We start from the raw sequence: 26,945 nt of genomic DNA, 5'->3' as shown, positions 1-26,945 counted from the left end.
TTAAATTGCAATTATTTGTGTGCTGTTTCTTCTTGCTCCAAGAGAGCAGAACACTTTCTCATTCAGTTATTTCTACACAATGGAAGCTTCGTATATGTCTGTGGCATTGTGTAGTAGGTTTCCACGTCACAGCTGGAGACAGGACCCTGCCGTCTGAGGATGAGGCTATGCAACACCCGATTCGGGGGCCTTCCAGACATTTCGGGAAGGAAAGTCCTTGGGTGAGGAAAAGGCTCATTCCTTAATCTGGGTCCACAGCCCAGATTAGATCCTGTATGTCAGAGGTGCTGTATCTTTAGCTAGCACCAAACTCTTGGTTAAAGTAAATTCTAAATGTTTTGTTCTGTCCCTTTCCTGACGCCTCACCTGGGAACAGGAAAACAGCACCTGTTACCAGATCTAGAGGCTCATCGTTGCCACCTTGCCTCTAATTTTGCTCTAATTTGTGTGTCTTTTTCTAGTTTGTAGACCATTCATTTCTCTCCTTCCATCACAGCTCCCTTGTCAAAATATAGATCCAGTGAGAAGTTGAGAGATCAACCAGTTCACTTGGGTGAGGCCCTCTCTCCAGAAGAGCTCCCCTTCTTCCTGCCTGTCCCATCCACCTGAGAAGCACGGCCTCCCTCGTGGTCCCCTGAAGCTGCATGATAACACAGCCCGTCTCTACCTCAGTTGCTGTAATGAACGCCTCGGAAATCACTGGGATTTACCCAGGCAGCCTGAGGTTGCCTTTGGTTGCCGTTTATTTATGTGGATTGTGATCTCTTAATTGGAGATGGTGCCTCTCCCAGGGTTCGCTGTTTATCCAAATCAGTATTTGTTAGTCCGTGAGACGTGGTCCGGATGATAAATCAGCTCTGGAGCTCCTCCTGTGTGATTGCTTCCACAGCTGCTTTCCGATTCCTCACCTCTCCATCTCCCGGGAGGCACCCACAGGCTGCTTCTAGGCCCTCCAGCCTTTTCTGCTTTTAAACTTTTCTCCCAGCTGCTGGATCTATTCTTACATGTTCATGGGCCTTGGCACTAATAATTCCTGAACTTAACCTCCCTTGACTACTATTCTGTTTCATTTGTAACATCTCCAATAAATATTAACGCATCGTGGGGGATGCTGCCTCACCACGGAGGCTTCTGTCCTTCTCCACCCTGCTCAGTCCTGCCCTTCTCTCTACCTCCCAAGCTCTTAGTGCAATCAGATACGGTACTTCTCAAGCTTTCATGTCATACTGTTCGTCCGGGGCTCTTGTTAAAATGCATATTCTGATTCTGTAGGTCTGGGGTGAGGCCCGGGATCCCGTACTGTTTACAAGCTCTCACGTTATCACAGATGCTGCAGGTGCACCAGGCACGCTTGGAGCAGCACGGATCAAACATCTGATTGTTCCTGTTTCTCACTTCCCTCACATGTGAGCTATTGCCAAATCTTATTTTTCATCCTGATGAATTGCACAAAGATTGTCTTTTCTTAGGGTTATTGCTCTGGTGTCTACTGAAAAGTTCTTTGCCTTCACTGCCCTAACTCACCACATCATCCGGTTCTGTCCCTGCTTGCCCCGTTGGAAATTTCCAGATGCACCTGCTAAAAATGCATTCCTGCCTCAATGCTACCTACCTTTGGGTATCACTCCCCTCTCTCATTTTCCAGCTTTGTTCTACTTTGGTTCTCAAAATCTGCAAAATTTGCCCAAAATATGATGAAAGTATAATATCCTTTTTGTCAATGATGACACCTATTTAATTTCTTTCTTTTTTGTTTGTTTGTTCATTTTCCTCCCCAAAGGCTTCTAATGTAGCCCCAGACCCTTCCTTCCTAAACAAGCAGCAGATAGAAACGGAGGCAATAATGACTAACTAAGATCAATAATTTGGAATTATACCTAGTTTTGCTTTCCTCCCAACCACCATATTATGCTCATTGTTCTGTATGATTTCTAACTTTTCTCTCTTAATTTTAATTTATTCTTTCCGAGTTTCAAGCGTTTCATCATAGTGGCTTGGATTTTTTCCAATCCCATGATTATCTCTCTATTAAAGCTTTAATACAAAAAGAAATAAAAAAAAAAAACCAGACTGCTCATTACTTTGATTTGTAGCAAGGGGAGAATGGAACATTACCGCTAGAGTGTTTCGAGAAACCATATTTACATTTGCATCAGCTCAATTTAGGTGCCTGATTAGGTTGCGTGGTATAATGAAGATGCACTTACCAGTCAGAGGGAAGTGGCATGGGCTAGAGTAATGGGCAAGAGACCTGAAGTCGGGAGCCCTGGGTGCTATTTCTGGCTGTGACCTTGAACAAGTCCATCTCACTGCTTTGGACCCTAACAGCCCCCATCTGCCTCACAGGGCTGCTGTGAGAGGTGGAGCACTTATGTGTATTTCTAGTGGGGGCTATGGAGTCAAGTAAGGGAGGGGGCACGGAGGTCACAGATGGAATTGGAGACAAGAGCTCTGCTCCTCTAGCTCTTAACTAGCCTGTTAAGGGACAGAGTCTGAGAAATGGGCTGATTGCTCAGATCTTGATCTAACAGGCCTGGAGGACACGGGGAGAGGTTGATTAATGGCATTTAAAAGCTTGCCCCAAGTTGGGTATCATAAGGGACAGAGTCTGAGAAATGGGCTGATTGCTCAGATCTTGATCTAACAGGGCTGGAGGACACGGGGAGAGGTTGATTAATGGCATTTAAAAGCTTGCCCCAAGGTGGGTATCATAGCCAAGCCCATTCTGTTATTTAGGAAGGCTTGACAAGAGTGCCTATTGTCTTTCTTCTCATAACAGTGCCATGCCGAGATTGCTCGTTTTGTCCCTGGGGACAAGAAGTTGGCAGTGACTGGCTTCTGTAGGATGTCCTGAGGAAGGCCTGCTCAGTTAACAAGCCCTGACTGTAGGAGAAAGATTTTTACCTGTGGGGACCAGTGAGTGTGCGCCCCAGAGATGATTCATTCATCCTTTGGTTGGTTTCCTCTCCCAAAGAGAGAGAGATTGAAGGATAAAGGTTAATATGCTTTTTCCCCCTCCTCGTCATATAGTCTGTTGAATGTGGACAGACTTCAGCAGACATTATCACAAAGCACCCATGGCTCTTACCTCATTACCATTCTTTCATTGGCTAATATTTGTTGAGGACAATCTAATAATAGGGAATATTCATTAAAAACTGTTCTAGGTGCTTAACATCAATTAACTAACTTAATTTTCACATCAATCTTTTAGGTAGACAACTATTATTGTCCTGGTTTTATAAATAAGGACATTGGGGAACAAAGCAATTATACAGTTTCCCCAACAATAGACAGCTAGGAAGCTGCAGCTCCAGGATTAGAACCCGGGTCATCTGGCTCCAGAACTTTCACTCTGAAGCATCTATGCCTACATGAATACAAACTTGAAACAGACAGGGCAACAATCTCCAGAGGCCCACGGTTAGAGGCCAAAGCTATTCTAGAACAAGCAGGCATCTTCTCAAAGGGAGAGCACACTCTGATATCCACGTAAGAATAGGTGGGATTCAGAGCTTAATATTAGAAACTTGCTTTTTGCCAGTTATGATCTGTTTACACACAAGAGAAGGAGGGCCTCTCTCTCATTGTGTGAGAGAGCTTCATGGCCTCTGCACCAAACATTCTAGCCGCACTGGGAGGTCTTCTTCTTCCCACACCACAGTTCATCTCCTTTCTTCTACGGAAGGCACATGTGGATACCATCTGATTTCTACCTCCTGAAAACTTTCTTCAAGAAACAAATAAAACACTAATGCCATTTGAAACCCAGGACTTCACCACAGAACTGATGTTTTCTGTAAGCATTTTCTCTCTCTGCCCTTCTAGACAAAATGCCCTTCAGGTCATTGGGGACGACCCTCAACGTATATTTTACCAGTTTTCTGCGACCACTTTAGTCAAAGTAAGCAACATCTTGCATTTGCCAGAGAGAATTGCCACTGGAGACGAAAGAGGAAGGGATCAAAATGAATTCCCACAGGAGTAATGTAGATCCCTACAACAGTATCCATGGATCCACCATTTTGCTTAATAACTAAAGGCAAAACTCCCAGAATGCTCCTGGAGCAGCCGTGTGTGACCATTCTCTCTTCGCCCCACCAAAGGGTCACCCATCAGAATGCCGCATTCCTGTCAGAATGACTGGTTACTGTTTCCCCAAGTACAGGTTCATGTGCAATAACTGACCCCAGAGAAACAGAATGGCACAGTGTAAGAGCTTGTCACATTAAGTGATCAGAAAACCATTGCCAGCTGATAGAACGGTTGATGGTGCAGAAGTGATTACAGACACTCCCCATGGGCCAGCTCGGAGCTCCCGCCCAAGCATCCAGCGGCTGCCAGGCTTGGGGCTGGGACTCAATGAGAAGAAAAATCTACTCAGGGAGAAGTGATAGTTTATTCACTCCAGTTTCTATAGCCCTTTGAAGTGGATGGTGGTGTTGGGATTCCCGGCCCAACATTTCAGTTCCAATATACTTTAAAAAAAAAAAAGTGCTTCTAAAAGATTGGGATGAACTGAAAAGTCTAAGGTAAATTAAATCTTGTTTTCCTGGACTGGAGGGATTTGCTGCTTAAATACATTCTAGGGTGAATTTTCTCTCTCTCTCTCTCTCTCTCTCTCTCTCTCTCTCTCTCTCTCTCTCTCTCCCTGTCTCTGAGGATGGGAAAAAAAATTCTTTAATAAAGAGAATCATTATTCTGAATTTACTTTATAGAAAATTTGTGGGGGGGTGCATATGTTCAGTTTCTTGTACATTTACTGAAAGTCAAGTCAAACTCTTCTGCCCATTTACCTTCACCTGAGCTGGCGTTAACTCTGCCTCTCCCAGCCTGAGTTGGCGGCATTCTGCCTCAGTGGCCCCAGCAAATTTCTTCCGTAGTCTTTAGAGGATGGCGCGGACCAGAGCCACTGAAGCAGACTGTGAACTGCAATCCCGTCCAAGACCAGACCGGATCCAAGCACGATGGAAGAAAGAGAAAGGGTCTGAAAGGAGAGCTGGGTGGGTTGCTCCTGAGAGCGGACTTTCTCTCTCTGTACCAGCCCCTCAAATGCCTGATCTTGTCCCTTCCTCTGCATCCACGTGTGGGAACCCAAGAGAACAGCTTCTATAAATGGCTGCTCTTACCATTTGGGAACCTTCCAGGGATGAATACCCTGAAACCTTATTTCTGAGACCTTATACTAGCCTACACAGACTGCATAGGTATCGCAGAAACTTTAAAAAACTCCCAGAAACAGAAAAATGTCTCTAAATATACTGTAAGAACCCAGATTCTGGAGTCTGGCTACAAGGAAGCTAATCCTGGCTCCACCGTTACTAGCTGTGTGCCCTTCCTCAAGTTCCTTAACTTCTCTGGACCTCAATGAGCTCATTTGTAAAAAGCGGATAATAACTGTCCTTCCAACGTAGGACTGTTGTAAGGATTGAATGAACTCGTGTGCATAAGCCATGAAAAGTGCAAGATCTAGCAAGGGGGCCAAAAATTTCAGTATGTTCATGTGACTAGAAATGCACGTGCCAAACGGTTAACAATAGCAACCTCAGTTGCTAAAAGGAAGAAGGGACGTTCTGGTTTTATTTCTTTTTGTGCTTCTTCCTATTTTCTCTCCTTCTGTTGCATTAGAAACTAATTTGTAATTGGAAAAATAGATGTCTTTGATAAAAGAAAAAACTTTCAGCAAAGCTCCCAGGGCTGTCTGAAGGCCACGGGCAAGGTGAAGAGGACAAAAGAGCGGTGACAACAGGGTGAGTGGGCAGAGGGATGAAGGGGAAGTTTTTATTCAGAGATGCACTCGTGGGAGCCCTGAGGCTGGCTGGGTCACCCAAGGTGAGGATTTTGAGAACCCTTCTATTTTTGACGTGCTTGGTCCAGCAGCCAGGTTCATCCCTCATCAGATGAGCCCGGCCAGCCTCATGGCTGACTTTCAGCTCCGACGCTCCCCAGGATGGGCCTAAAGGGCCAAGAAGACATAGCCCTTGTCCACGCACAAGGCCAGCCGCGGCTGTGGTGGGGACAAGGATGAGGGCAGACTTGCCCCCTGACCTGGAAGATCTCCCCCGACCTCGAAGGCAGGAGCCGGAGCTGCCCTTCCTTCATTTGCATGTCTAGGTAATTACAACTCATGAAAGTATCTAACCCATTAGTTAAAACCCGGCCCCAGCATTTGACTCTGACCTCCTGCGGCAGCACGGGCCACACGCTGACTCCATGCTGCCTGGTTTGTCCTCAATTTATAAGCAGCACAGCCTATAAATAGAAACCCTTTTGCTCAGTTCCCCAGGAGGCATCAGCAGGTTTTCCAGCTTGTATGTGTTTTCTTCTTTCTTTTTTTTAAAAACCAACATGGGAGGCTTATTTTCCCTGCCGGCTGCTCCCCCGCCCTCTCCCCCAGTTCAGTCTGGGGGCACGGGGAGCTGGCACAGCATCTGCAGCTCCGGACGGAGGTGGGGAGGTGGGGGGGCGCGGGGGTGCTGCCTGGCTCGGGTCCTGACCCGCCGGGCCCCACTCACCTGTAGATCCTGTACCTGGTGGTGAAACCCTGGCGGTAGCGCTCCATGAAGTCGGCATACTCCTGGGCGCGGTGGAAGGGGCCGCGGTCGGTGAGGAGCCAGTCCAGGGGCGGCTGGCCGGCGGAGGGGGCATGCTGCTCGGGGAGCGCGGCGGCGGCGGCCGTGGCCGAGACCGCCAGCACCCAGCCCGGGAGGCCCAGCGCCAGCAGGGTCGCCCATGGGGCCGCCGCCCGCCCGAGCCCTCTAAGCCGAGTGCCGCACTGCCGCCTCATGCTTCTCCCGGGCGGTTGGTTTCTTCATTCTCTCGCCACGCTCCCCCGCTCTGTGCCGCTCCTCCAGGGCTCCTGGAACTAGAAAAGTCCGACACGGCGATGTCAGTTGGACACCCTGGTCTCAGCCCGCACGGGCCTGTGCGCCTCGCACGTCAGGAACCCCCTTATATGCTAACGACACCTCTTCCTCGCAGGCCCTGGGCAAAGTGCTCGAGGCACGTGTTCCCTTCGATCCTTACAACAATCCTAAGGGGAAGACCGCCGTCCTCATTTTCACACACGTGAGGGTGAGGGTTCGGGAGATAAAGAGGGAAGGAAGAAACCACATTTTTGAACCCTGGAGGTCTGCCCAGCCGTTCCAGTAAATTGCTTCCCTTCCTGTGTTGACTCAACGCCCTCTGCTTCTGTCTCCCTCCCTCAGAATGTTCGCTGGGGGTCCGTCGCAGGCCCACAGCGCCCCCACTGCCTCGAAAAGCTTGAGGCCAGGTGAACGGAGACCCCGCTTCTCGGGCAGCCAAGCGTGCGGCACACAAGTAGGGAGGTCCCGTGGTTGCTGAGAAGCTGGGTGAACTTGAACAAATCACTCCCCTTCTCTGGCTGTAGTTTTCTCCTACAGAAAATAAAGGGGCTTGATGAGATAATATCTAAGACTCCTTCCAGCTTTCAGGATCCGATTCCCTCTTACTGAAGGCCGCACAGGAATGGCGTTAGAGCGGGAAATCGGATCGCCTACCATCAGAGAGCAGATCCGAGTGCACACGAGGCCTGTAGTTCTGTCTCCACAGGGCTTGGGAGCTCCCTGATGGCAGGGCTGTGTATTCTTCTGTCCCAGGTCCCGAGAGCAGACAGCTGGTGTTCAGAGACCCTCCTTGAAGGAGTGAATGAGCATATGCCCGGCCTTCTCTGAGTAGAAGGGAAGGGGCCAGGCAAGAAGATTCTGGCCTTCGAAACTCCTGACTGCCTGTGACTCCTCATATTTCATATGGCCTTCGATCTCCAGCGCCTGCACCTTGTCTAAGAATAAACAGTCATCTTTACAAACCTTTGGGCAGACACAGAGGACTGATTCGATCCTATGGAGGTCCTTACAATTGCATTTGTCCCTCAGATCTTGAACAGCACATGCCGTCTCCCCTCGCCAGGAGCACTTCAGTAGCTAGAATGTGCTAGGATGCCTTCTAACCCTACCCCCCAGGACCTGTAATCTGTGGCCTTGAGGACTTTCTCTGGCTGCCAAAACCAAGGAGACAGGCTCTTTCCTTGGGGATGAAACAAGGATGTTAATTCTCTGGTACTTCCAGAGCCCTGTAAGGGCAGACAAAGTAGCCTTCAGCATCTGATTCACGCCCCCTTCCAGAGTCCCCAGTGTCGTCTGCAATGGCTCCAGTTCAACAAAACCACCAGACTTCCCTTGGACCGGTGTGAGCCCTGAAGAGGCTTCCGGGAGGCGGGCCAAGCATGAATCCTGATACGCAAAGCCTAAAGGCTGGCCCGAGTGTGAGAGACCCAAGCCTCAGCATTTGTACAGGATGCTTTCAGGAGGGTTGTGGCCTCCTCTTGGAAGGATGCATGAGAATATGCACCTTCAGACTCACTCCTCCACCCCAGCTAGGAGGTACTGACCACCTACTATGTACTCCTGGGTGATTCTTTAAAAACAAAATTTTTTTTTAATGTTTATTTTTGAGAGAGAGAGAGAGACAGAGCGCAAGCAGGGGAAGGGCAGAGAGAGGGAGACAGAATCTGAAGCAGGCTCCAGGCTGGCTCTGAGCTGTCAGCACAGAGCCCGACATGGGGCTCGAACCCACAAACCGCGGGATCACGACCTGGGCCAAAGTCAGACGCCTAACAACTGAGCCACCCAGGCACCCCTGTGCTGGGTGATTCTTAGAAGCTGCCCCATTTGATTCTCACAGTAAGTTTGTTACAATGGCGCTATTATTACAGGTTTGCCTCTCACCGGGACTCAGCGGAGTTGCGCTAGGAAGATGCAGAGACAGAATATGAGCTTAGATCTGGCTCCATGTCCAGACCTTGCCAAGAAGGCTGTGCCTACCTAAAGAGCCGGAGCCACCACAAGACAGACCCTCATTTCGTGCCCTGGTCGAGACAGAGGCCAAAAGAAGAACATGGAGGTGACACCTGCCTTACTGGGTCTCGGAACATAGCACAGAATTCTGATCATTAAAATAGGTGATGCTGACACACAAACTGGATGGGCAGATCAATGATACAGAACAGACAGCTCAAAAATAGAGCTCATTATCAACAAGAGCTAAGCATACACGTATACATATGAAAACATTACAGACTAATTGGGTAGGGGATGGAATATTTTAAACATCGCATTGGGAAATTAGTTCCAGATGGATTAAAAAGTTAAATATAAAAAATAAAATCATAGAAGGAAGAAAAATCCCTGAGTGTTTTATAATAAGCATGCATTACTCTTGAATCAGGGGAAAAGTGATATAAACTGAAAGGAGTCTGCCTTGCACATGGGGGGTGGGTAGGACTTGTTTTTACAGGATGTAATCCGATGAGGATGCCCAAAATATTTCTCATTTGATCATTCACACATTCATTTCTTGAGAAGCATAAATTGGGAACTCCTAAGACACTATGCTAAGCATTGATTATACAAAAGCAAGGGCTCGCTCCATTATCTGAAACTCTATTGGTGATTAATTCCTCTTATAAAATACCGTTCTGTTTTTAAAGGCATGTTGACGGAGGGGAAGGGAGAAGGGTCATTTTGGAGACTGGGGCTACTTGACTCCGCAGGCCAAGACAGCAAACACAACGAAGTGGAATACACACTGACCAGTGGGAGAACACTGTGGAAGACAGGATTCTAAAATGGCCCCGTGTCCTTCTGTGCACTCCCCCACATAATCTCCATGTCCCTCTGTGCACGCCTTGCATAATCTGCTCCCTTTGAGTGGAGGCAGGACCTATGAATATAGGAGGCAGGACCTACTAATCAGTTACTAATCACTTAATTTTGAGTTGTTCAAAGGGGAAAGTTTCCTTGGTGGGCCTGACCTAATCAGGAGAATGAGAACCCTTAAAAGAAAGTGAAGTGTCAGAGAGACAAGCTCCTGGTGATGTGAAGAAGGCAAACAGCCATACTGTGAATGGACTGTTGGGGGGCATGCAGCAAGGGACTGTGGGTCGCCTCTAGGAACTGAGAGCAATTCCCTGTCAACAGCTAGTAAAAAAAAAAAAAATGAGAATCACAGTCATAGCCCAAGAAAACAAATTCTGCCAACAGCCACGTGAGCCTGGAAGAAAACCCAGGGCCCCAGGGAAGCACCGCTTCCCTGACTGACACCCTGATTTCAGTCAGGTGAGACCTGGAGCAAGAGGACCCGGCTAACCCACACCCGGATTCCTGACCCCCAGAAACCGCGAGACCGTAAATTTGTACTGCTCGATGCCACAAAGTTGGTGGCAATTCATTCCACAGCAATAGAAAAAATAATACAGACAACATAATACATGGGAATACTCCTCTCCCGTCCTGTGCAAAAGCCTGGTCTGGTGAGGGGTTTCCGTGCTCCCTGAGGAAGAACCATCTGTTGTTCTCGGCACGCGAGAAAGCTAGCATGGCAGTTTCCCGAGCAGAGTGGTGCTGCTCACGTCCATCCCCCCCGCTGTCTAGATTACAGACCCCTCAAGGTCAGAGTTCAGGTCTTTGCTTTTATCATTCCAACCCTCACACATAGTTCGTCCTCAAATTTATGTGACGACTCAATTCTGTGCGTTTTATAGAGGGATCACGGTGAGCCAGGGACAACACGTGGCATTGGCTCAGCTCCTGAACTTCTTGGGCCCTGTGCTCTAACACGGGGGAAGGGGGGCAGTGGCGGCTGCCACCTCGCCTGCCAATCAGGAGTTTTCTGAGGACAGGTGTGAAAGGCTGTGTGCTCTTTGAAAGAAAGGAGATACGTTCCGTCAATGTGTGCTTCTTGCCATTCTTTGTAATTAGGCTTTTTCAGAGCTCACAATGTGCTGGAACCTGCCTGGTTCTAGGAGTATCAGCTTTGGAATCAAATGGTTTTGATTGCCGGGGCCAAGTCTGCTGAGTGCAGCAGGATCGCCTGAATGCAGCGCTGACTGCTCCTGGGAAACATTTGGCCTTGGAATCCTACGGCTTCCGCTTCGTCGCTTTTCCTCGGCATCTGAAGACATCCTGACGAAAAGATCTCTTTTCAAGAGGGAGAAGTTTTAAACCGGTTTCAAAACTTTCTCTTAAAACATCTCTAGACTGTGTTCCCTCACCTTTAAAAAAAAGAGACAAAGTAACGGCTGCACTGACAGTTGTGCGAGAATTAGGCTCTTTCAGGGGAAGGGCTCTGGGGCCATTTCCTGTTTACGCTCCACAAATAATGTCACCAGGGATTTTGTAACAGCAAACGTCCAGCAAATTATAACCATCTCAATTCTCCTGACTTCTGGTGGGATTGCTAATATTCAGCAGGTTGAAACAATTAGCACCTTCCCCACAATGCTTCCAAGGGTCGTTTTATGCTAAAGCTGACTGTGTAAGTAAACCTCCATGTTCCGCGTGAGCATTGTTCAAGTCATGGCTGAGCTAGCTCCTTGAGGAACAAAATACAAATGTACTTGTGAGAGCCAAATAATTCCATTTACTTACACTACACCTACGACAGAGTTTTACACCTACACAAATAATAAATTAGCCTTGGACCAAAGGCACAAGTGAAATAAGTTCATCGAGCCGTGAATAAAAGGGATTACGGTTTTGCCAATAGAGAAAATCAAGTACAGACCAAGTCACGTGAGAGGCAGGCAGTGCGGCCTTTGAAATGGAGAGAATCGTATCTCCACCACTCTGACTGCCAACCAGCTGAGGACCTGGGGGGGGGGGGGACAGTGTCATGTTCTCCTGGTGGTCTCAATCTCCATTTATGCCTGGACCTGTCGATATGCAGGGCAGTTAGGATCTGGGGCGTCTGCTGCTCACGTGCTAAATCTTGGCAAATGAGATAGGAATAGAGCCTCCTCAGGACTCCTGGGTGGCTCGGTTGGTTAAGCGTCCTACTCTTGATCTCAGCTCTAGTCTCGATCTCAGGGTTGTGAGTTCAAGCCCTGTGATGCACTCCACCCTGGGCGTGAAGCCTAATTAAAAGAAACATTTTTAAAGAAGTAGAGTTTCCTCTCTGAAAACTATTCTAGAGGGAAGGTCACTTATCAGAGAAGTTGAGGGCACGGCCAAGCTAAGCTGCTGTTAGAGTCCAGAAGAGAAGGAGAAATAGAAAGTGTCATTATAATTAACAAAATCATTCATTCTGTCAACAATGGTCATTAATAAATGCCAGCATAAATCACTTCATATTTGTGTGGCAGTTACTGCTTACGAAGAAGCACAGGTGATAAAATTACACTTGAACTTCATCTTCCAGATTTTATCCCCTTTTAACAGACGAAAATGCTGAGGCCAGGAATGGATGTGAGCTGCAAGAGGGAATCAGGTGTTTCAGCGGTAGATCAATGTCTACCTGTTTTAAAGCATTTTTTAACGGTGATTTATTTTTGAGAGAGACAGAGTAAGTGGGGAAGGGGTGGAGACAGAGGGAGACACAGGACCTGAAGCCAGCTCCAGGCTCTGCGCTGTCAGCACGGAGCCCAAAGTGGGGCTCAAACCCACAAACCATGAGATTATGACCTGAGCTGAAGTTGGACGCTCAACCAACTGAGCCACCCAGCCGCCCCCAGGTCTACCCTCTTCAGATCCTCCGGTATCCCTTAACATGATTCACATCGATAAAACTACGTAGCCTTTGCCACTTACAGGTTCCCTTGGGAGCAAGTCACTTCCCTCTGGGAGCGTCCTCTGGTCATCAGTGAATTGATTTCAGAGGTAAGATGATCCCTAGGATCCTGCCCGGTGCCGAAATTCCATTATTCTAGGCAAATACAAGGGGCGCAAATATATGGGGAAAGGCATTAAGATTTCAGTCCTATTTGGGAGGAAACTCTGTTTCAGGAAGGGAGTGAAGCATATAAAAAGTGAGGTATAAAGCCAAAATCCTTGCCCGTTGGAGCAGTGACATTTCATAAAATGATTAGGCAGTGACATTAAATAACTTTTCAAGCCATTTGAGTGGTTAATTGGCCAACTCTATTGAGGAGATGTTTTCTTGAATAAATCTGAGGGTGTCTTTGGTAGAAACGCACAGAAAGCGTGATTTGTTCTTGTCCTCCACCACATCTTGGTGTGAATTCGGCCTCCCCTTTGTCTAGAAAGGGCGGACAGACAAGAGAAATGACAGGGCGTTCTGGGGTGGAGATTCCTAAAGGGCAGGTAGATGTGGAGTGCTGTTAGTTCACCTCAGTGACTCAGTCTCCCCTCTCGTCGGGATGAGCTCCAGCCTCCACAGAGACTAACCACGGCGCGTTTGCCCTGGTCAAAGGCTCCTGGTTGCACTTCCAAGAGCTTCCGTCTTGGCCGTCGTTCCCCGTGTGAGCCCAGGCAGATGTCACACCCCGACGGCCATGTCTGCTCTAGGCTCCATGACACAACCTTCGGTTTCTCCCCCAGAACCGGCCCGGAACCATCAAGCTACATTTGCTGCATTTCCCGACCGCTGGTCAGGAAACAACTTAAAATAGGTGAGGCATATGGATATCCTCCCTGCGTAAGATCAGGGGAGCAAGATTAATGATTATGTGCGCAGAGGTAAGAGCTAATTATAATGACTGTTTCCTAAATGTTCTTACATTCATCTGAGACCTCTGAGAGGAGAGGGTGGAAGAGGGGAAGGGCCTCGCCGAGGTCACTCCGGAGAAGCAGAAGGGACACTCAGACATTCCGACTCCAAGACCTATACCGCAGCGGTCCTCATCCTCACCCACTTCTGTCCTTCAAACAGCCAGTTGTTAAGCAATTCCTATGCACAAGGAATGTCCTAGGTGATGGCACTAAATCTGATGCACAGACCCAGAACTTGCCCTCACGGAACAGGAAGAAAGTATAGGACTTGGGGGTCCTAGGAGTTTAAAAGAACGACACACACGCATATGCCCATGCGTGCACGCACACACACAGCTTTAGTGACAATTAGACTTTGTAGGCTCCACCCCCTCAGGGCTCCAAATTTATAGGTTTCTGCTGTGTGATAACCAGCCCTTCACTTGTCAAGGGCGGACTCATCTGTCAGTCGTAGAGGCTTCGTACGCGCCTGGGGGATGTCCTTGGCACTTTCCTTGGAGAGACAAGCCACCTGACAGGCTTGCCCACAGCCTCACGCGGCAAAGCCCGGGTCGCGGTGTGCGACCAGGGAGGCCCCTGTGCCCCGGAGCTTCTCTTGAGGTCACGGAGGCCTCCAGAAAAGGGAAAGAAGGCAGTGCTGATCAAACAGAACCTCTAAGCAAAAGGTTGTCTATTTCAAAGCCTTTAAAAGCAGATCAACCTTCCTCGAAACCACTTCCATTATACTCCTTTAGGAAAGAACAGCAGTTCCTTGTGGCCCTGAGATACATCCGCCCGCCTCTGCCACACACCGAGACCCCCGCCAGCGGGTCCACGGAGAAGCGCCACAAGCATAGGCCAGCGAGTGGAGCTGCCCGGCTTCTCACGCTGGCTCCAGCTCCCTGGCCTCAGTTTCCTCTTCTGTGATGTATATTAAAAAAGGATAACAATACTCATGCCTCCTCATAGGGTTGTGGGGATTAAACGAGCTAACATTTAGAAAGCCTCTAAAAAGTACCTGGCCTGTGGTGAGTGCTGTGTATGTGTTCGCTGTGATTTCTTCCAACGCTTCAACGTAAGTATCAGAGCCAAAAAGAGTCCACAGGCACCGCCTCATCCACTAGGGGGTTTTGTTTGCTTGTTGCTGTTTACAGGTAAGAACGCTGGAGCCTGAGAAGGTAAAATCTCTGTTAAAGAGATATGTCCCCGTTAGCCTTTGGGGATCTCTACAGGTCACTCTGAGTGGCCTCACCCGTCCTCCTCCCCAGGCCCTCCATAGTTAATGACTCAGAAGTGGGCAGTCCATCTGCCTTTATCTGCGGCCTCTGTCACCTGAGCCTTTGTTATCTGCCTGTGGGCCCTAACACTGTGTTCATTCCTGCCTCCCCCTCCTCTCCGTGAGTCTGTGTCTGCCTGTGACATCTTTTAGACTCATTTTCTCCAACAAACTTCTCAAAGCTTGGCTCTGTGTTCATTACTTGGTAACTTTGCCTTCTTTGGGTCCCTGATTAATTTCCACCTGATCATGTCATAGAACTGGGGGGGACAGGGTGAGATCCTGGAAATTAGCTGGAAATCACCCAGTGGTTCTCAGCAGCCTGGAGTGTGTGCGGTATATGTGTGTTGGTGAGAGTGATCATGGGGGTGGGGGTTGGTATAGAGACAGAGAGGGAGGGAAAGGGAGAAATAACTGATGTCCTAGGTTGGGGTATATTTCTGTGTTTTGAAATATTTTGCAAATCCCTCAAGGAACTTTTGATGCAACTGTCCAGTGCGAGCCAGTGATGGAATCCCCTTCACAATGGACAAGAGATGAGAAAACGTAGGGCCACAGAGGTGCGGTGAGTTATTCACAGTCACGTCGCTGACTTGGGGGCAAATCAGGACGTGAACCCGGCCTCCCAATGCTACGCCTAGAGCTTATTCTGTCTATTTCACACGTGTCCGTGAGAAATTGACATTTCCAGAAGTGGGAACCCATGAGTTCCAGAGCCCCCATCGTTATCATCACCAATTATTGCACAGGCATCAATTACTATGTGCCAAACACTGGTCTTTAAAACTTTCCATTCATTGACTCATTTAATTTTCACAGAACCTTAGGAGGTGGATGTTGTTATTATGCCCGTGTTACACTGGGGAACGCTCAAGAACAGAGAAGCCAGTAATGTTCTTCCAAGAGAGTCCTCAGTATGGTCAAAATGACCTAAAACCTAAGATCCACAGACTTTATTCTGTTAAGGGAGCTGTAGTCACAGAGGTTATCCTGGATGCCTCTAGGTCCCTCACTCTCATTTAAGAAATTGCTACGGAGTGATGAAAAGTCCAAAATCTTAGAGTTTAAAAGTAGGTCTCGCCCAAAATCATTTTCCTGACGTGGATAAAGACATTTAAGCCTTCTGCTTTTGGGGAAGCTGTGTGGCTCCTGTTTAGATGGCCTGTCAGCATGGCCTTAGGAGAAGGCAGTTACATATCACTTGCGCTATCTTAAAATTCATAAGGCCAGGCATGTTCCCCCAACCTGGGCCCGGGTGGACGACCCGTAGGTGCTGGTTTCCTGCACAACCCCTGAGTTACTGTGCTCTTTCCTCAGACCCTCCAACCAACTGGGCCTGTGCCCAAGACCCCCATCCCCCCTCCTTTCTACCCAATCTTAGCGTGTGCATCTCAGGTAAGGGGTTCGCATCCTTCTTGACTCCTGAACCCGCTGCCCTCAGCTCCCCTACTTGCTGTTGTAGGAGACAGACCTCCAAGAATTGCCTACCCTTCTGCCTAATTCTGAACTGCCCCCCAAGCTCTTTTTGTGTTCCTCTTGATGCGTGCTGGCCAAAGCTGGTCCTCCTGCGACCGAGATCATGCCAATTGCCGCCTGCCTCTGGATGTGCCCCTCCCTGGGTCCAGCTACTGAGTCATTCACTCCAACCCCTAGCAGACTGCTGGTTCCATCCTCCAGAGAGGAAGCCTTCTCCATCCCTGCCTCCTTCCCACCAGCCCGGCTTCCGCTGCTCAAGCCCCAGCTCGCTTCCCAGCAGAGCCAGCTTCTATATACACATAGGACAATTTAAGTATTTCTTTCAGGCCTGAGAAGCCAAAATAAACCTAAGCCAATCACGTAGAAATTGCTCACCACCTTGCGGGCAGCCCCACCGAGGTGGGGCTGATGAGCAACTCTCCATCCTGACCCTCGGCCCTCAATGCTACTCTTGCTCTTGGCTTCCCGCCATGGCTGTCACTGAATCTGAACTTTTAGCCCAAGCTCTGCCCTATTTGGGCCTTGGCACAGACCAGAATGTAAAATGATAATTCCCTGAGCTGTGCCAAACAGCGCAGAGCTCCCGAGATGTTACAGATGCAGCTGTGACCAGCAAACACATTGTTTCCGGGATGGTGTTTGTAAATATATGAGCTGCCCGACAGCTTGTGGAATTAAATATAGATGCTACATCACAAAGTCTAGCTAAAATAAACTATATGCTGCTCAATGAATGTCAATAAGTACACGGAGAAAGAATCATTATCCCTTTTCTGCAGCACAGTCCAAGGAACCCATCCCTAAGTGGGTTTTTCTGTTTGTTTGCTTGCTTTTTGAGGAAGGCAACGTTTCCCCCACACACACAGGCTTTTGACTGGTCCCGGTGGGCAGCCGGGGGAGGGTGGCATGCAGTGACCGAGTGGGCACGATCGGGAAGGTTGCTGCGCTGGGTGTGGTGTGTATGGGGTGGTGGCCAGAGCCAGCCCATCTGAGGTTCCCGGATGGACCAGGCAATCACAGTCAACCTTTCGGGATTGCTGGCTTTGAGAAACCGTTTCTAGAAGTACGTCTGAAGCGCACTGGCGGGTTCGAGAGACATGATGGAAAGCAAGCTGATCCATCACAGCCAGTCCTCTCTCCCGTTCTTGAGCCGAATGCCTCCCCTTCCCTCGCACTGATGTCTACTGGCTGCTTGTATATTAGCAGCCTCTTAAGTGAATAACGGCAGGTTACCCGAAGCTGGCGTTCACACACTAAAATCGGCATCCCGAAGGAGGTTTCTGAGCGCTCTCGTTCAGCCTTCGGCCGAGAAGCCTTGTTGCCCTGCGATCCTGGGCGTTACGCAGAGCCCACGCTGCTCTGCCCGGACTGCCAAAACCCCACTCCAGGAGGTGGTGCAAAGTGAAAGGCGCTCTGAATTCGGGGCGACGTCAGTGTGGCCCCGAGGAGTTCAGGTTTGACTTGCGCTGATCATTTTGAACGTCTGCAACGGCCACGCTGTTGCCCATTGAATGTATGTGTCCGTGCGTGTTCCTCTCTGGCTCTTTAGCACCAAGTTCTCTCTCCACTACAAAGGGGAGCCGCAGACCTAGGTAGATCGCGGCAGCTCCAGCACCGTCTGGGTCCTTGTGCAAAAAGGTTTCCGAGTTTCCGGTAGAAGAGCTAGAGTAATTCTCTACAAATCGTAATGCAGACTTCCTTCTGGCTCACCCTGCCACGGACTACCCAGACTACTTCTGATAAATTAAACCCTTTGGAAGATGTGGCGATAAGTTTCCCCACTTCCTTCCTTTTAGGAAAGCTAATAAATAGCTATTCATTCATCCGACTAATGTTTATCGGACAACGAACATTTAGCTAGAATGTAAAATGCACGAAGGGGATGGTGGAAGGGAGGCCGGAAGGTAACGCTGGGATTTCTTTCAAAGAAAGGTGAGGGCAAATCCTTACAATAATTCTCTCGCGGCAAGCCTGATTACCCAAAGCCACACTAGAATGACTGTGCTGACCGGGATTTACAGATGTCCACAACTGAGTGACAACTGAGGCTTGACTCTGCAGCTTCTGATTCAAAGCGAAGATCATTCTCAGCCTAATTTTGAATTGTATCATTGATTTTCAGTCCAAATCTTTGGAAAAACAGTAGAGAGTAACTCCTAAGAACTTGGAAAATTAAATCAAATATCCCATTCCTCAAACTTGGTAACAGAGAATACAGTTAAGACAGAGCCAGGTATTTATTCTGATGGGTCTCCAGTATGTGTGTGTGTGTGTGTGTGTGTGTGTGTGTGTGAGAGAGAGAGAGAGAGAGAGAGAGAGAGAGAGAGAGAGAGAGAGAGAGAGAGAGAGAGATTTGCCCCATGAGACCTTTCTCAATTTCCAGAGAAATATTTGGTTGCAACAACTTGGAGAGGGGTGCTATTTCTCGTGGGTAAGGCCAGGTAGCTGTTAAGCATCCTATAATCCACAGGACAGTTCTAATAATTCCCTGACTCCAAATGTCAGTAGTGCTGAGATTGAGAAGCTCTGGCTTAGGCCAACAAATTCTAATGATCTCAGACTCATACAGTATCTCTGAATACTGGAAGGCCAACTTTTTAGAAAAGTTTTTCATGCACACCTAGTTTGCCAACATATGTCATAGTGGTGAAGACCAAAACTTCTCATCCCCACAGTCCCTCCTTCTAGGCTTCCTGTTTCCTGTTTAATTGGTCCTTGATAACAACAACAACAGTTAAAAGACCTATTTATTGAGTTATTATTTTCTACTGGGCACTGTGCTAAGCACTTTACTATCAACAAAGTAGATAGTACTAATCCACAAGCAGTTAATATAAGGAAAATGAGATTCTTAAGAGATTTAGAAACTTGTGCACCTCCTTCCCTCCCTCCCTCCCTCCCTCCCTCCCTCCCTCCCTTCCTTCCTTCCTTCCTTCCTTCCTTCCTTCCTTCCGGTTCAGTCAGAAAGCCAATAGGCAGGCCTGTGCGGGGGGGGGGGGGGGGGGGGGGGGGGCGGGAACTAGCAAGGATCTGGATCCATGTAAGGCAGGTAGTTGAGTGGAGCAGTAGCCCAGTGGAGTCAGGAAATTGGTTTCATGGCAGGGGGGTGGGGGCGGTTAGCCAATAAGTAAGTATATTAAGGATAACAGGAGCTAAATTTCTCATGGTCAAAGAGAGGAGTTGGAAATATGGAAAGAAAAAAAGCTAGAATAAACCCTCTGGTTTGGCCTGATTAGAAGTATGAATTCATATTTCTAAATCTAGATAGAGAAATAGAAGGATAGAGAGAGATTGACAGATGAACAGAGGGGGAGATAAATAGATGTCAGAGACAGATAGATAGAAGTGTGTGCGTGTGTGTGCGTGTGTTTGCACATTAAATATAATATGATATTCTGGGTTGGATTCTGGAATAGAAAAAAGGATATTAGTAGAAAATGGATGTAATCTAAAAAAATTTTATAGTTTACTTAATAGTATTGCACCTATGTTAATTTCTTATTTTTGACAAATGGACCACAGTTACAAGATATTAAAGTTAGGAGAAGCTGGATGAAGGACACACAAGACCTCTGTGCTCTTTCAAACTCTTCTGTAAATACAAAATTATTCCAAAGTAAAATGTTTATTTAAAATTAAAGTGTATATGGGGCGCCTGGGTGGCGCAGTCGGTTAAGCGTCCGACTTCAGCCAGGTCACGATCTCGCGGTCCGTGAGTTCGAGCCCCGCGTCGGGCTCTGGGCTGATGGCTCAGAGCCTGGAGCCTGTTTCCGATTCTGTGTCTCCCTCTCTCTCTGCCCCTCCCCCGTTCATGCTCTGTCTCTCTCTGTCCCAGAAATAAATAAACGTTGAAAAAAAATTAAAAAAAAAAAAATTAAAGTGTATATATGCATATATATACAATAAAATATTATTGTATTGAATTATATATGTATTAAATGTACATATGTACGTATATGCAATAAGGTACAAATGTGTATATATGTCTACACAACAATGCATACATATTTATATGCAATACATATACACACACATACACGCTATCTCTCCCAATTCTGTCCACCCCAAGTATGTCCATTAGGACTCACCTCACTTTAAGATCTTGGTTTCTAAGTCCTATTCCTTCCACCAAAAGGAATCAGGGATTGTTGGAGAAATGAATGATTACAGGCCTGTGGCAGTTAAGGTGTAACATGAACTTGGAACATCTTTTTATGACAGAAACATCGGTGTCCTGGCAAATTTTTAACATCCAGCTCTCTGGAGGAAAAAGTTCTGATCGTAGCATTTGCTAGTTTCCGTGGTGCAAATACTTCCCAACATGCCTGATTCCAAGCTACCCACTTAATGTTAATGACTCACACGTTTCCTGAAAATTTTGCAGTGGGCTCCCATAAGCCATTGTAAGCTCTAGCAAACTACTGGGTTCATATGTGTATATGTATCTCCAAAGAAGGATGGATACATGTCAAAAGGACACAGAGCCAGCTTGAAAAGGTTCCCGTCATGAATTCTGGGACGATTTGAACATCAAAATAAATATTGATAGTAATGGATTATATTCCTTTGAGTAAAATAAGAATCTATGAGGCCACATTATTTACACACACATACAGCAATACCCAGGGAGGGGGGAGCTTTCTTATAATTCTTATAATAGAATGACAACTAATAAATGTAAAAAAAAGGATAGAATTAGAAAACCATCATTTAGGAATTCTCACGGTGATAATCCATTCAGAAAAGAAACATAAATCAGTGCTAAACTGTGAAATACCCCCATTCTTCATCAAAGAAGAATATTTCACAGTCTCAGAAGATCTTCCTCAAAATACTTACTAGTTATACAAAGAAAAAAAAAACTTTACAGTGGACAAACTGATAGCTGCCATCTTACTCTAGTGATCCAAGTTAACATCACCAGAATTTATAACCTTTTAAAATTCTTTTTAAAGTTTATTTATTCATTTAGAGACAGAGAGAGAGAGAGAGAGAGAATGGGAGAGGGGCAGAGAGCAAGGAGAGAATCCCAAGCAGGCTCCATACTGTCTTGTGCAGAGCCAATGTGAGGCTTGAACTCATGAACCATGAGATCATGACCTGAACCAAAACGGAGTCTGATGCTTAACCGACTGAGCCACCCGGGTGCCCCTAACATCACTAGAATTTAGACAAAGAGAAATCATGTGCCACCTGACAGGACCCAGTGAGATCATAGCACTTCTAGCACAGTCCAGGCAAAAAATCCCAACTTGAATTCAGCACGAAGAAACATTACACAACCTAAAACTGAGAGATATCCTATAAAATAGCAAGCCCATAAGCTTCAAAAATGTTAAGGTCACGAAGATCAGAGAATGACCGAGGAACTAATTGTTCCAGATTGAAGGGCACTTTAAAAAAGACACGCCAACTACAAGAAATGTACAGTCCTGGGTTGGCTCCTTTGTTATAAAAGACATTATTGGGTCAGTTGCAAAACTTCAATAGGGTCTCTGGATAAAGGGCATCTGGCGAGTTCTTTGTACTCCTGTATGACTTTTTTTATGAGATTGAAATTATTTCCTTGTACAAAGGAAAAAGGAAAAAAAAGAAATTCATACATGATTACAGAGCTCACGCAACCAACACTGAAACCATAGTTGTTCTAACTCTGACACCTGGGCGAATTACCGATCCATAATTCAAAAATATGTTTGTCTACTGAACTGTAGAGGAATATCTAAGATAGAGACGAATCTTTCTTATTTAAGACAGACAGACCCTCATTGTTTACATCTTAGGAGATACAGCTAGAGACTTGATACACGTGGCTGTATCCAGCATTGTCCAATAAAAATATAATGCAAACTACACAGATATTTTAAATTTATTATCAGCTACATTAAAAAGGTAAAATTAAGCAGATGCAATCAATTTTAGTGATATATTTTATTTAACCTAGTGAATCCAACATATTGTCATTTGAAATAACTCTGTATGGTGACAGATAGTAACTAATCTTATGGTGAGCTTTTCATAATGAGTGCAATTGTCAAATCATTACATGATACACCTGAAACTAATTTAATGTTGTATGTCACCTATATCTCAATTAGAAAAATAAAAACACAAATTTTTGTCATTTGAATATGTAATTAATATGAGAAAATTATTACCAATATATTTTGTATTTTTTCACACTGAGTCTGAAATCTAGGGTATATTTTACACTTACAGTTCATGTCAGTGGAGATGCTAAGTTTTCATCAGAAATACTTAATTCTTGGGGCGCCTGGGTGGCTCAGTTAGTTAAGCGGCCAACTTCGGCTCAGGTCATGATCTTGCAGTTTATGAGTTCGAGGCCCGCATCGGGTTCTGTGCTGACAGCTCAGAGCCTGGAGCCTGTTTCAGATTCTGTGTCTGCCTCTCCCTCTGCCCCTCCCCTGCTTGCACTGTCTGTCTGTCTGTCTGTCTCTCTCTCTCTCTCTCAAAAATAAATAATAAACATTAAAAAAACATTTTAAGGAGCACCTGGTGGTTCAGTTGGTTAAGCGTCTGACTTCAGCTCAGGTCATGATCTCACGGTTCGTGAGGTCAAGCCCCACGTCCGGTTCTATGCTGGCAGCTCAGAGCCTGAAGCCTGCTTCAGATTCTGTCTCCCTCTCCCTCTCTCTCTCTGCCCCTCCCCTGCTCGCACTCTGTGCCTCTCTCTCTCAAAATAAACAAACATTAAAAACATTTTTTTTAATTTTTTAAAAAAGAATACTTGATTCTGTTTAGATTTGAAATAATTTACAGTTGAAAAAAGAAATCACATACCCAACGTATTTCCAAGCACACTTAAATTTTTTCTGATAACTGAATTGAGCAGAAGTTTTGAAATTTAAATTGATGAAAATGAGGTAAAATTTCAAAACTTAGTTTCTTCGTCACACGAGCCACACATCAAGTGCTCAACAGCCCCATACGGCTCATAGCTACCATATCGGACAACACGGGGCGGGATAGGTCCACAATTCATCGCTCCTATGTATCCCTGTACATTAGGGATACATTGCTCACACCATTCCCCTACACAGAGACTCTAACTTTACACCATCCGGAGCAGGATACTCCTTCCATCCTGTTGCTGTTAAGCATAAAGACTTTGAGTGAAGCACGGCTCCATAGACGTGAAGGGACCAGAGGTCCTGGCCCCTCCTTTTCTGCCTCCGCCTACTAAATTAACCGCCCTTAAATCATGGCCGCCTCCGGACTAGCACTTGGGTAAATAAATAGGGGAAATCCATGGCAGAATGGTACCACAGAGGCAAGTTCTTTACGATGAAAAGCACTAGACAGACATTGATAGTTCAGTTTATTTTTATTATTAGAGGCCAAAAGCGGCGGACGTTGCCATCACAAAGATTTTGAGCAAGTCCCTACATTTGCTATTTTGGCTTCTCCATGGTAACAATAAAGAAGACGCTCTACCCTCTTCAGACCAACGGTCACACACCTCCAGTGCCGAATGAAAGGAGCAAATATTGCAAAGCTGTGCTCTCCCCAGAGAAAAGTGTTACAAGTCAATTTATACCGGTAATTGTTGCCAAGTGCTGCAATCATGGATACCCTTCACTCCCTTTGTTAGATTTTAGGTACGTCCAAATTTTCTACAAAACAATGCATTATTTTTGTAATCAGAAAAAAAAAACACCTTTTTCTAATTAAAAAAAGTAATGTAAGATATTAGGAGTGCTGCTCTATCTCTATGTGTCCCATCATCTCTATGACTGAGCAAGACCTGAGCCAGCTGCCCTGGCTAGAGAGCTTCAGCTACCAACGGAACAGCCGGTCACCTAATCCTGCCATTTCCAACCATCTCAGCCGCTCACACTTGGTTGTTCCCCTCGTGTGAGGCGGAGCTGGGGTTTAGTGGAAACAAACAGAAACAATTCATCACACTCATTCACAAATGTCGCTCCTTCCGGCTCCTTCAGCCCTCCTGCCGCCCCACCAACCTTGATATCCTGCCAAATCTACAGCCTTGTGCTTATTCGGTCCTTGGCCAGGCTGCCCATGGGGATGGCCCGGGCAGATCCTGGAACTGGCACTGGTGATTCAGCAGGATGGGGCTTTCTGTCTCACTCCATCCATCCTCGCTCTGTGCCCTAATGAGCGGCCCAAAGGCTGAAAGTGCCCTCCTGACATCGCAGCTGGCGTGGAGGACCCGGGGAGCAATTACCCATATGCTTTCTGGGCTCGCTGTCCCCTGAAGTTTCAATTAAAGATGCTCTCAGTTCTTCTGTCTTGTTTTTCTCATCCTGACTCAGGACCCTCCCCTCCCCTACAGGGCCACTGAATACCCGGGTTCAGACTGTCGTTGCAAACGCCAAGAGACACCATTCACTCCATAGTCTAAGCAAATGGCTCCCTGTGTTGTTGAGCAAAACACAGTTGTATCCCGTGCAGTCGTATCCGAGGGCCTGCCGCATCCTGCATTTTCTCTTCGCCTCCGGAATGACAGTTAAGCCACCACGTTGCTGATGCACCACGACTGTAAAGGGATAGAGAGAGCGCGTGCAAGCAAAGACCCAAAAGGCAAAGGACAGCAAAGGTAGACTTGTCGGACCACGTAGGACACCTCTGAGTACCATCCACACGCCCCCAGAGTAGAGTCCCCTGACGTGGCTTGAAAGGGTTCAAACATTCGAGGCAGTGACACAAACAGGGAATGCGGGGGAGGAGATGCCGGGGAGTAATGTGCACGGTTTACAGATGTAGCAGCTGGGAGCTATTTCTCTCAAGGGCAGTTATCAGCAGTTAGGGGGTCATAACTGCCACCACCATGGGCACGGAGGGAATGGTAAGCATACTTCTTCAAACACTTAAATTCCCATTTTCGTTTTTGGTGTATTCACAGACACAAAGCTATCCCCGCCCCCAACTACAAAATGCCTCTCAACATTGTTCTTGAACTGACCCACACACGGCCACCCCTCGTTCCACAAACATCACTGAGCTTGACTTCGGCAAAAGTCCACAGCAACTTTCCACTCTCCAAACCAGGACCTTTTAGTACTTGTAGTACCTGTAGCTCCTACTCACTGAGTAGTAACGGGGTGCTCGGCGATGTTCTCTCTGCTTTACATACACTGTCTCACTGGATCCGCAGAACAATAAACAGCCTTGCGTTCTACTGATATTTTACCTTTATGGACGAGGAAATGAAGAGCTAAAGAGATTGAGTAATTTGTCAAGGTGCCAGCGTTTTATGGCCAGGACGGGTTGTCTGGTCCAGAGCCGGCTTGTAACCACTGGGTTCTACCCTCCTCAGTCCAATTCTCCCTCATCACCCTGGCTTCTTTGCAGCTTTAGGCACTGCCGGCCTCTCCCACCTGGCTTCTCTCTCCCTTTGCTTCTGTTGATCTCCGACTTCTCTTGCTTTGCCTGCCTCCCCCCCGCTCCAAAAGCAGGTTCCTGCTCACTCATATCATCCTCTATCCATTAGCACAGCTCTGTCCTCTCCCGTCCTGCAGGTCGGGGAAAGGAAGCAACCAGGAAAAAAACTGTAATAATGATAGAGAAAACTCCCAGCAAGATGGCGACTACATTGGCAATTGACATCTGGAATTCTAGACTTGTAGAAGGGCCCCATGTTTCATAGAGGAAGAACCAGAGTCCAGACTGTGATTACAAGGTTTAGGTCTATGTGGCCAGTTAATAATGGGCGGGCATTAGAATCTAGGTAGGTTTTTGCCACCCAGAGACCTTTCACTGGAGCCCACTCTTCCAACAAAACTATGGTCTTAACAAAGACCCGAGGGGCCTATTATCCACACAGGACTTCCACGCTTACGGATCCAGATCCCGATCCCAGGGCAACATTTATTTTCCGCAGCCCACTCTTCCCCTTCAAAGCCTCTTTGTACCCTGAATTTCTACCCTCCCTTTCTCTTCTGTCTACCTGCCCACCTGCGATCTGGGTTTTTCCAAGCTGTTAGCCCTCTGGCTCTACTAACATCTTTCTTCTTCTATAGGGTTGTTTTCAGCAGGATGCAAAGGCCATTAGTAAATCAATAACGTTTTATTTAGAAAAGGGGGGGAGGAAAGGACCTGGAGTTTTTAATTCAGATCTAGCAACTCCTGGGGCATTATCAGGAGCAGTCTAAAATTAGGCCTTTGAAAAGCATGATGCTGCAGCTGTTGGAACTTGATAGCTTCCTGCCCATAAACAGGAGCAGCTTGCCATGGGTGGGATCATTAGCCGAAACCTCCCTCTCCTGTGGTGGGTACGGCTTCCTCTAACTCTAATGCCATATGTGCAGTCTATTGCTTTAGACCTCTTTGTTTTACTCCTGCCTCCTTCCCCTTCTCTCCATTCATCTCTCTCCCGGTCTCCACACGTGTCCTTTTTCTTCTTTCTAGGAATCTTTGCATTTCCACATATCGGTGTGTTTCCATCCAATGCAGCAAACACTTCCACCAGGGCAGTCTCGTCAATGAAGCCACGTCGAGCATCTTAAGCACCAACCTCTCTATGTTCACAAAGATGACCCTCCAATGGTCAGCACGTGCCATGGGACCAATCTTTGAGGACTCCTGTCATTGTTCCGCCCCTACTCCTGTTCCAGCCTCACTGCCTACGGGCAGAAAACAAAGTCATGGATCTGTATGGGTATGAATGGGACAAGAGAAGTGATGGCACGGGCAAACACGTGAAGGCC

At 47.1% G+C, this 26,945-nt stretch overlaps 1 protein-coding gene across 2 annotated transcripts in view; it reads right to left on the bottom strand.

The window, feature by feature from the left end:
* BRINP2 (BMP/retinoic acid inducible neural specific 2) overlaps positions 1-26,945 on the bottom strand; it is a 121,256-nt gene that overhangs the window by 57,426 nt on the left and 36,885 nt on the right. For both annotated transcript variants that reach the window (XM_043568744.1, XM_043568745.1), the window contains exon 2: positions 6,516-6,865. In XM_043568744.1, the coding sequence (XP_043424679.1) occupies positions 6,516-6,787 (272 nt within the window). In that variant the 5' untranslated portion in view covers positions 6,788-6,865. The remainder of the gene's footprint in view (positions 1-6,515; positions 6,866-26,945) is intronic.

Source organism: Prionailurus bengalensis, chromosome E4 (genome assembly GCF_016509475.1).
Source record: "Prionailurus bengalensis isolate Pbe53 chromosome E4, Fcat_Pben_1.1_paternal_pri, whole genome shotgun sequence".
Lineage (NCBI taxonomy): Eukaryota > Metazoa > Chordata > Mammalia > Carnivora > Felidae > Prionailurus > Prionailurus bengalensis.
The sequence above is the reverse complement of the archived record's forward strand: the minus strand, read 5'-3'. Positions and strand labels throughout refer to the sequence as shown.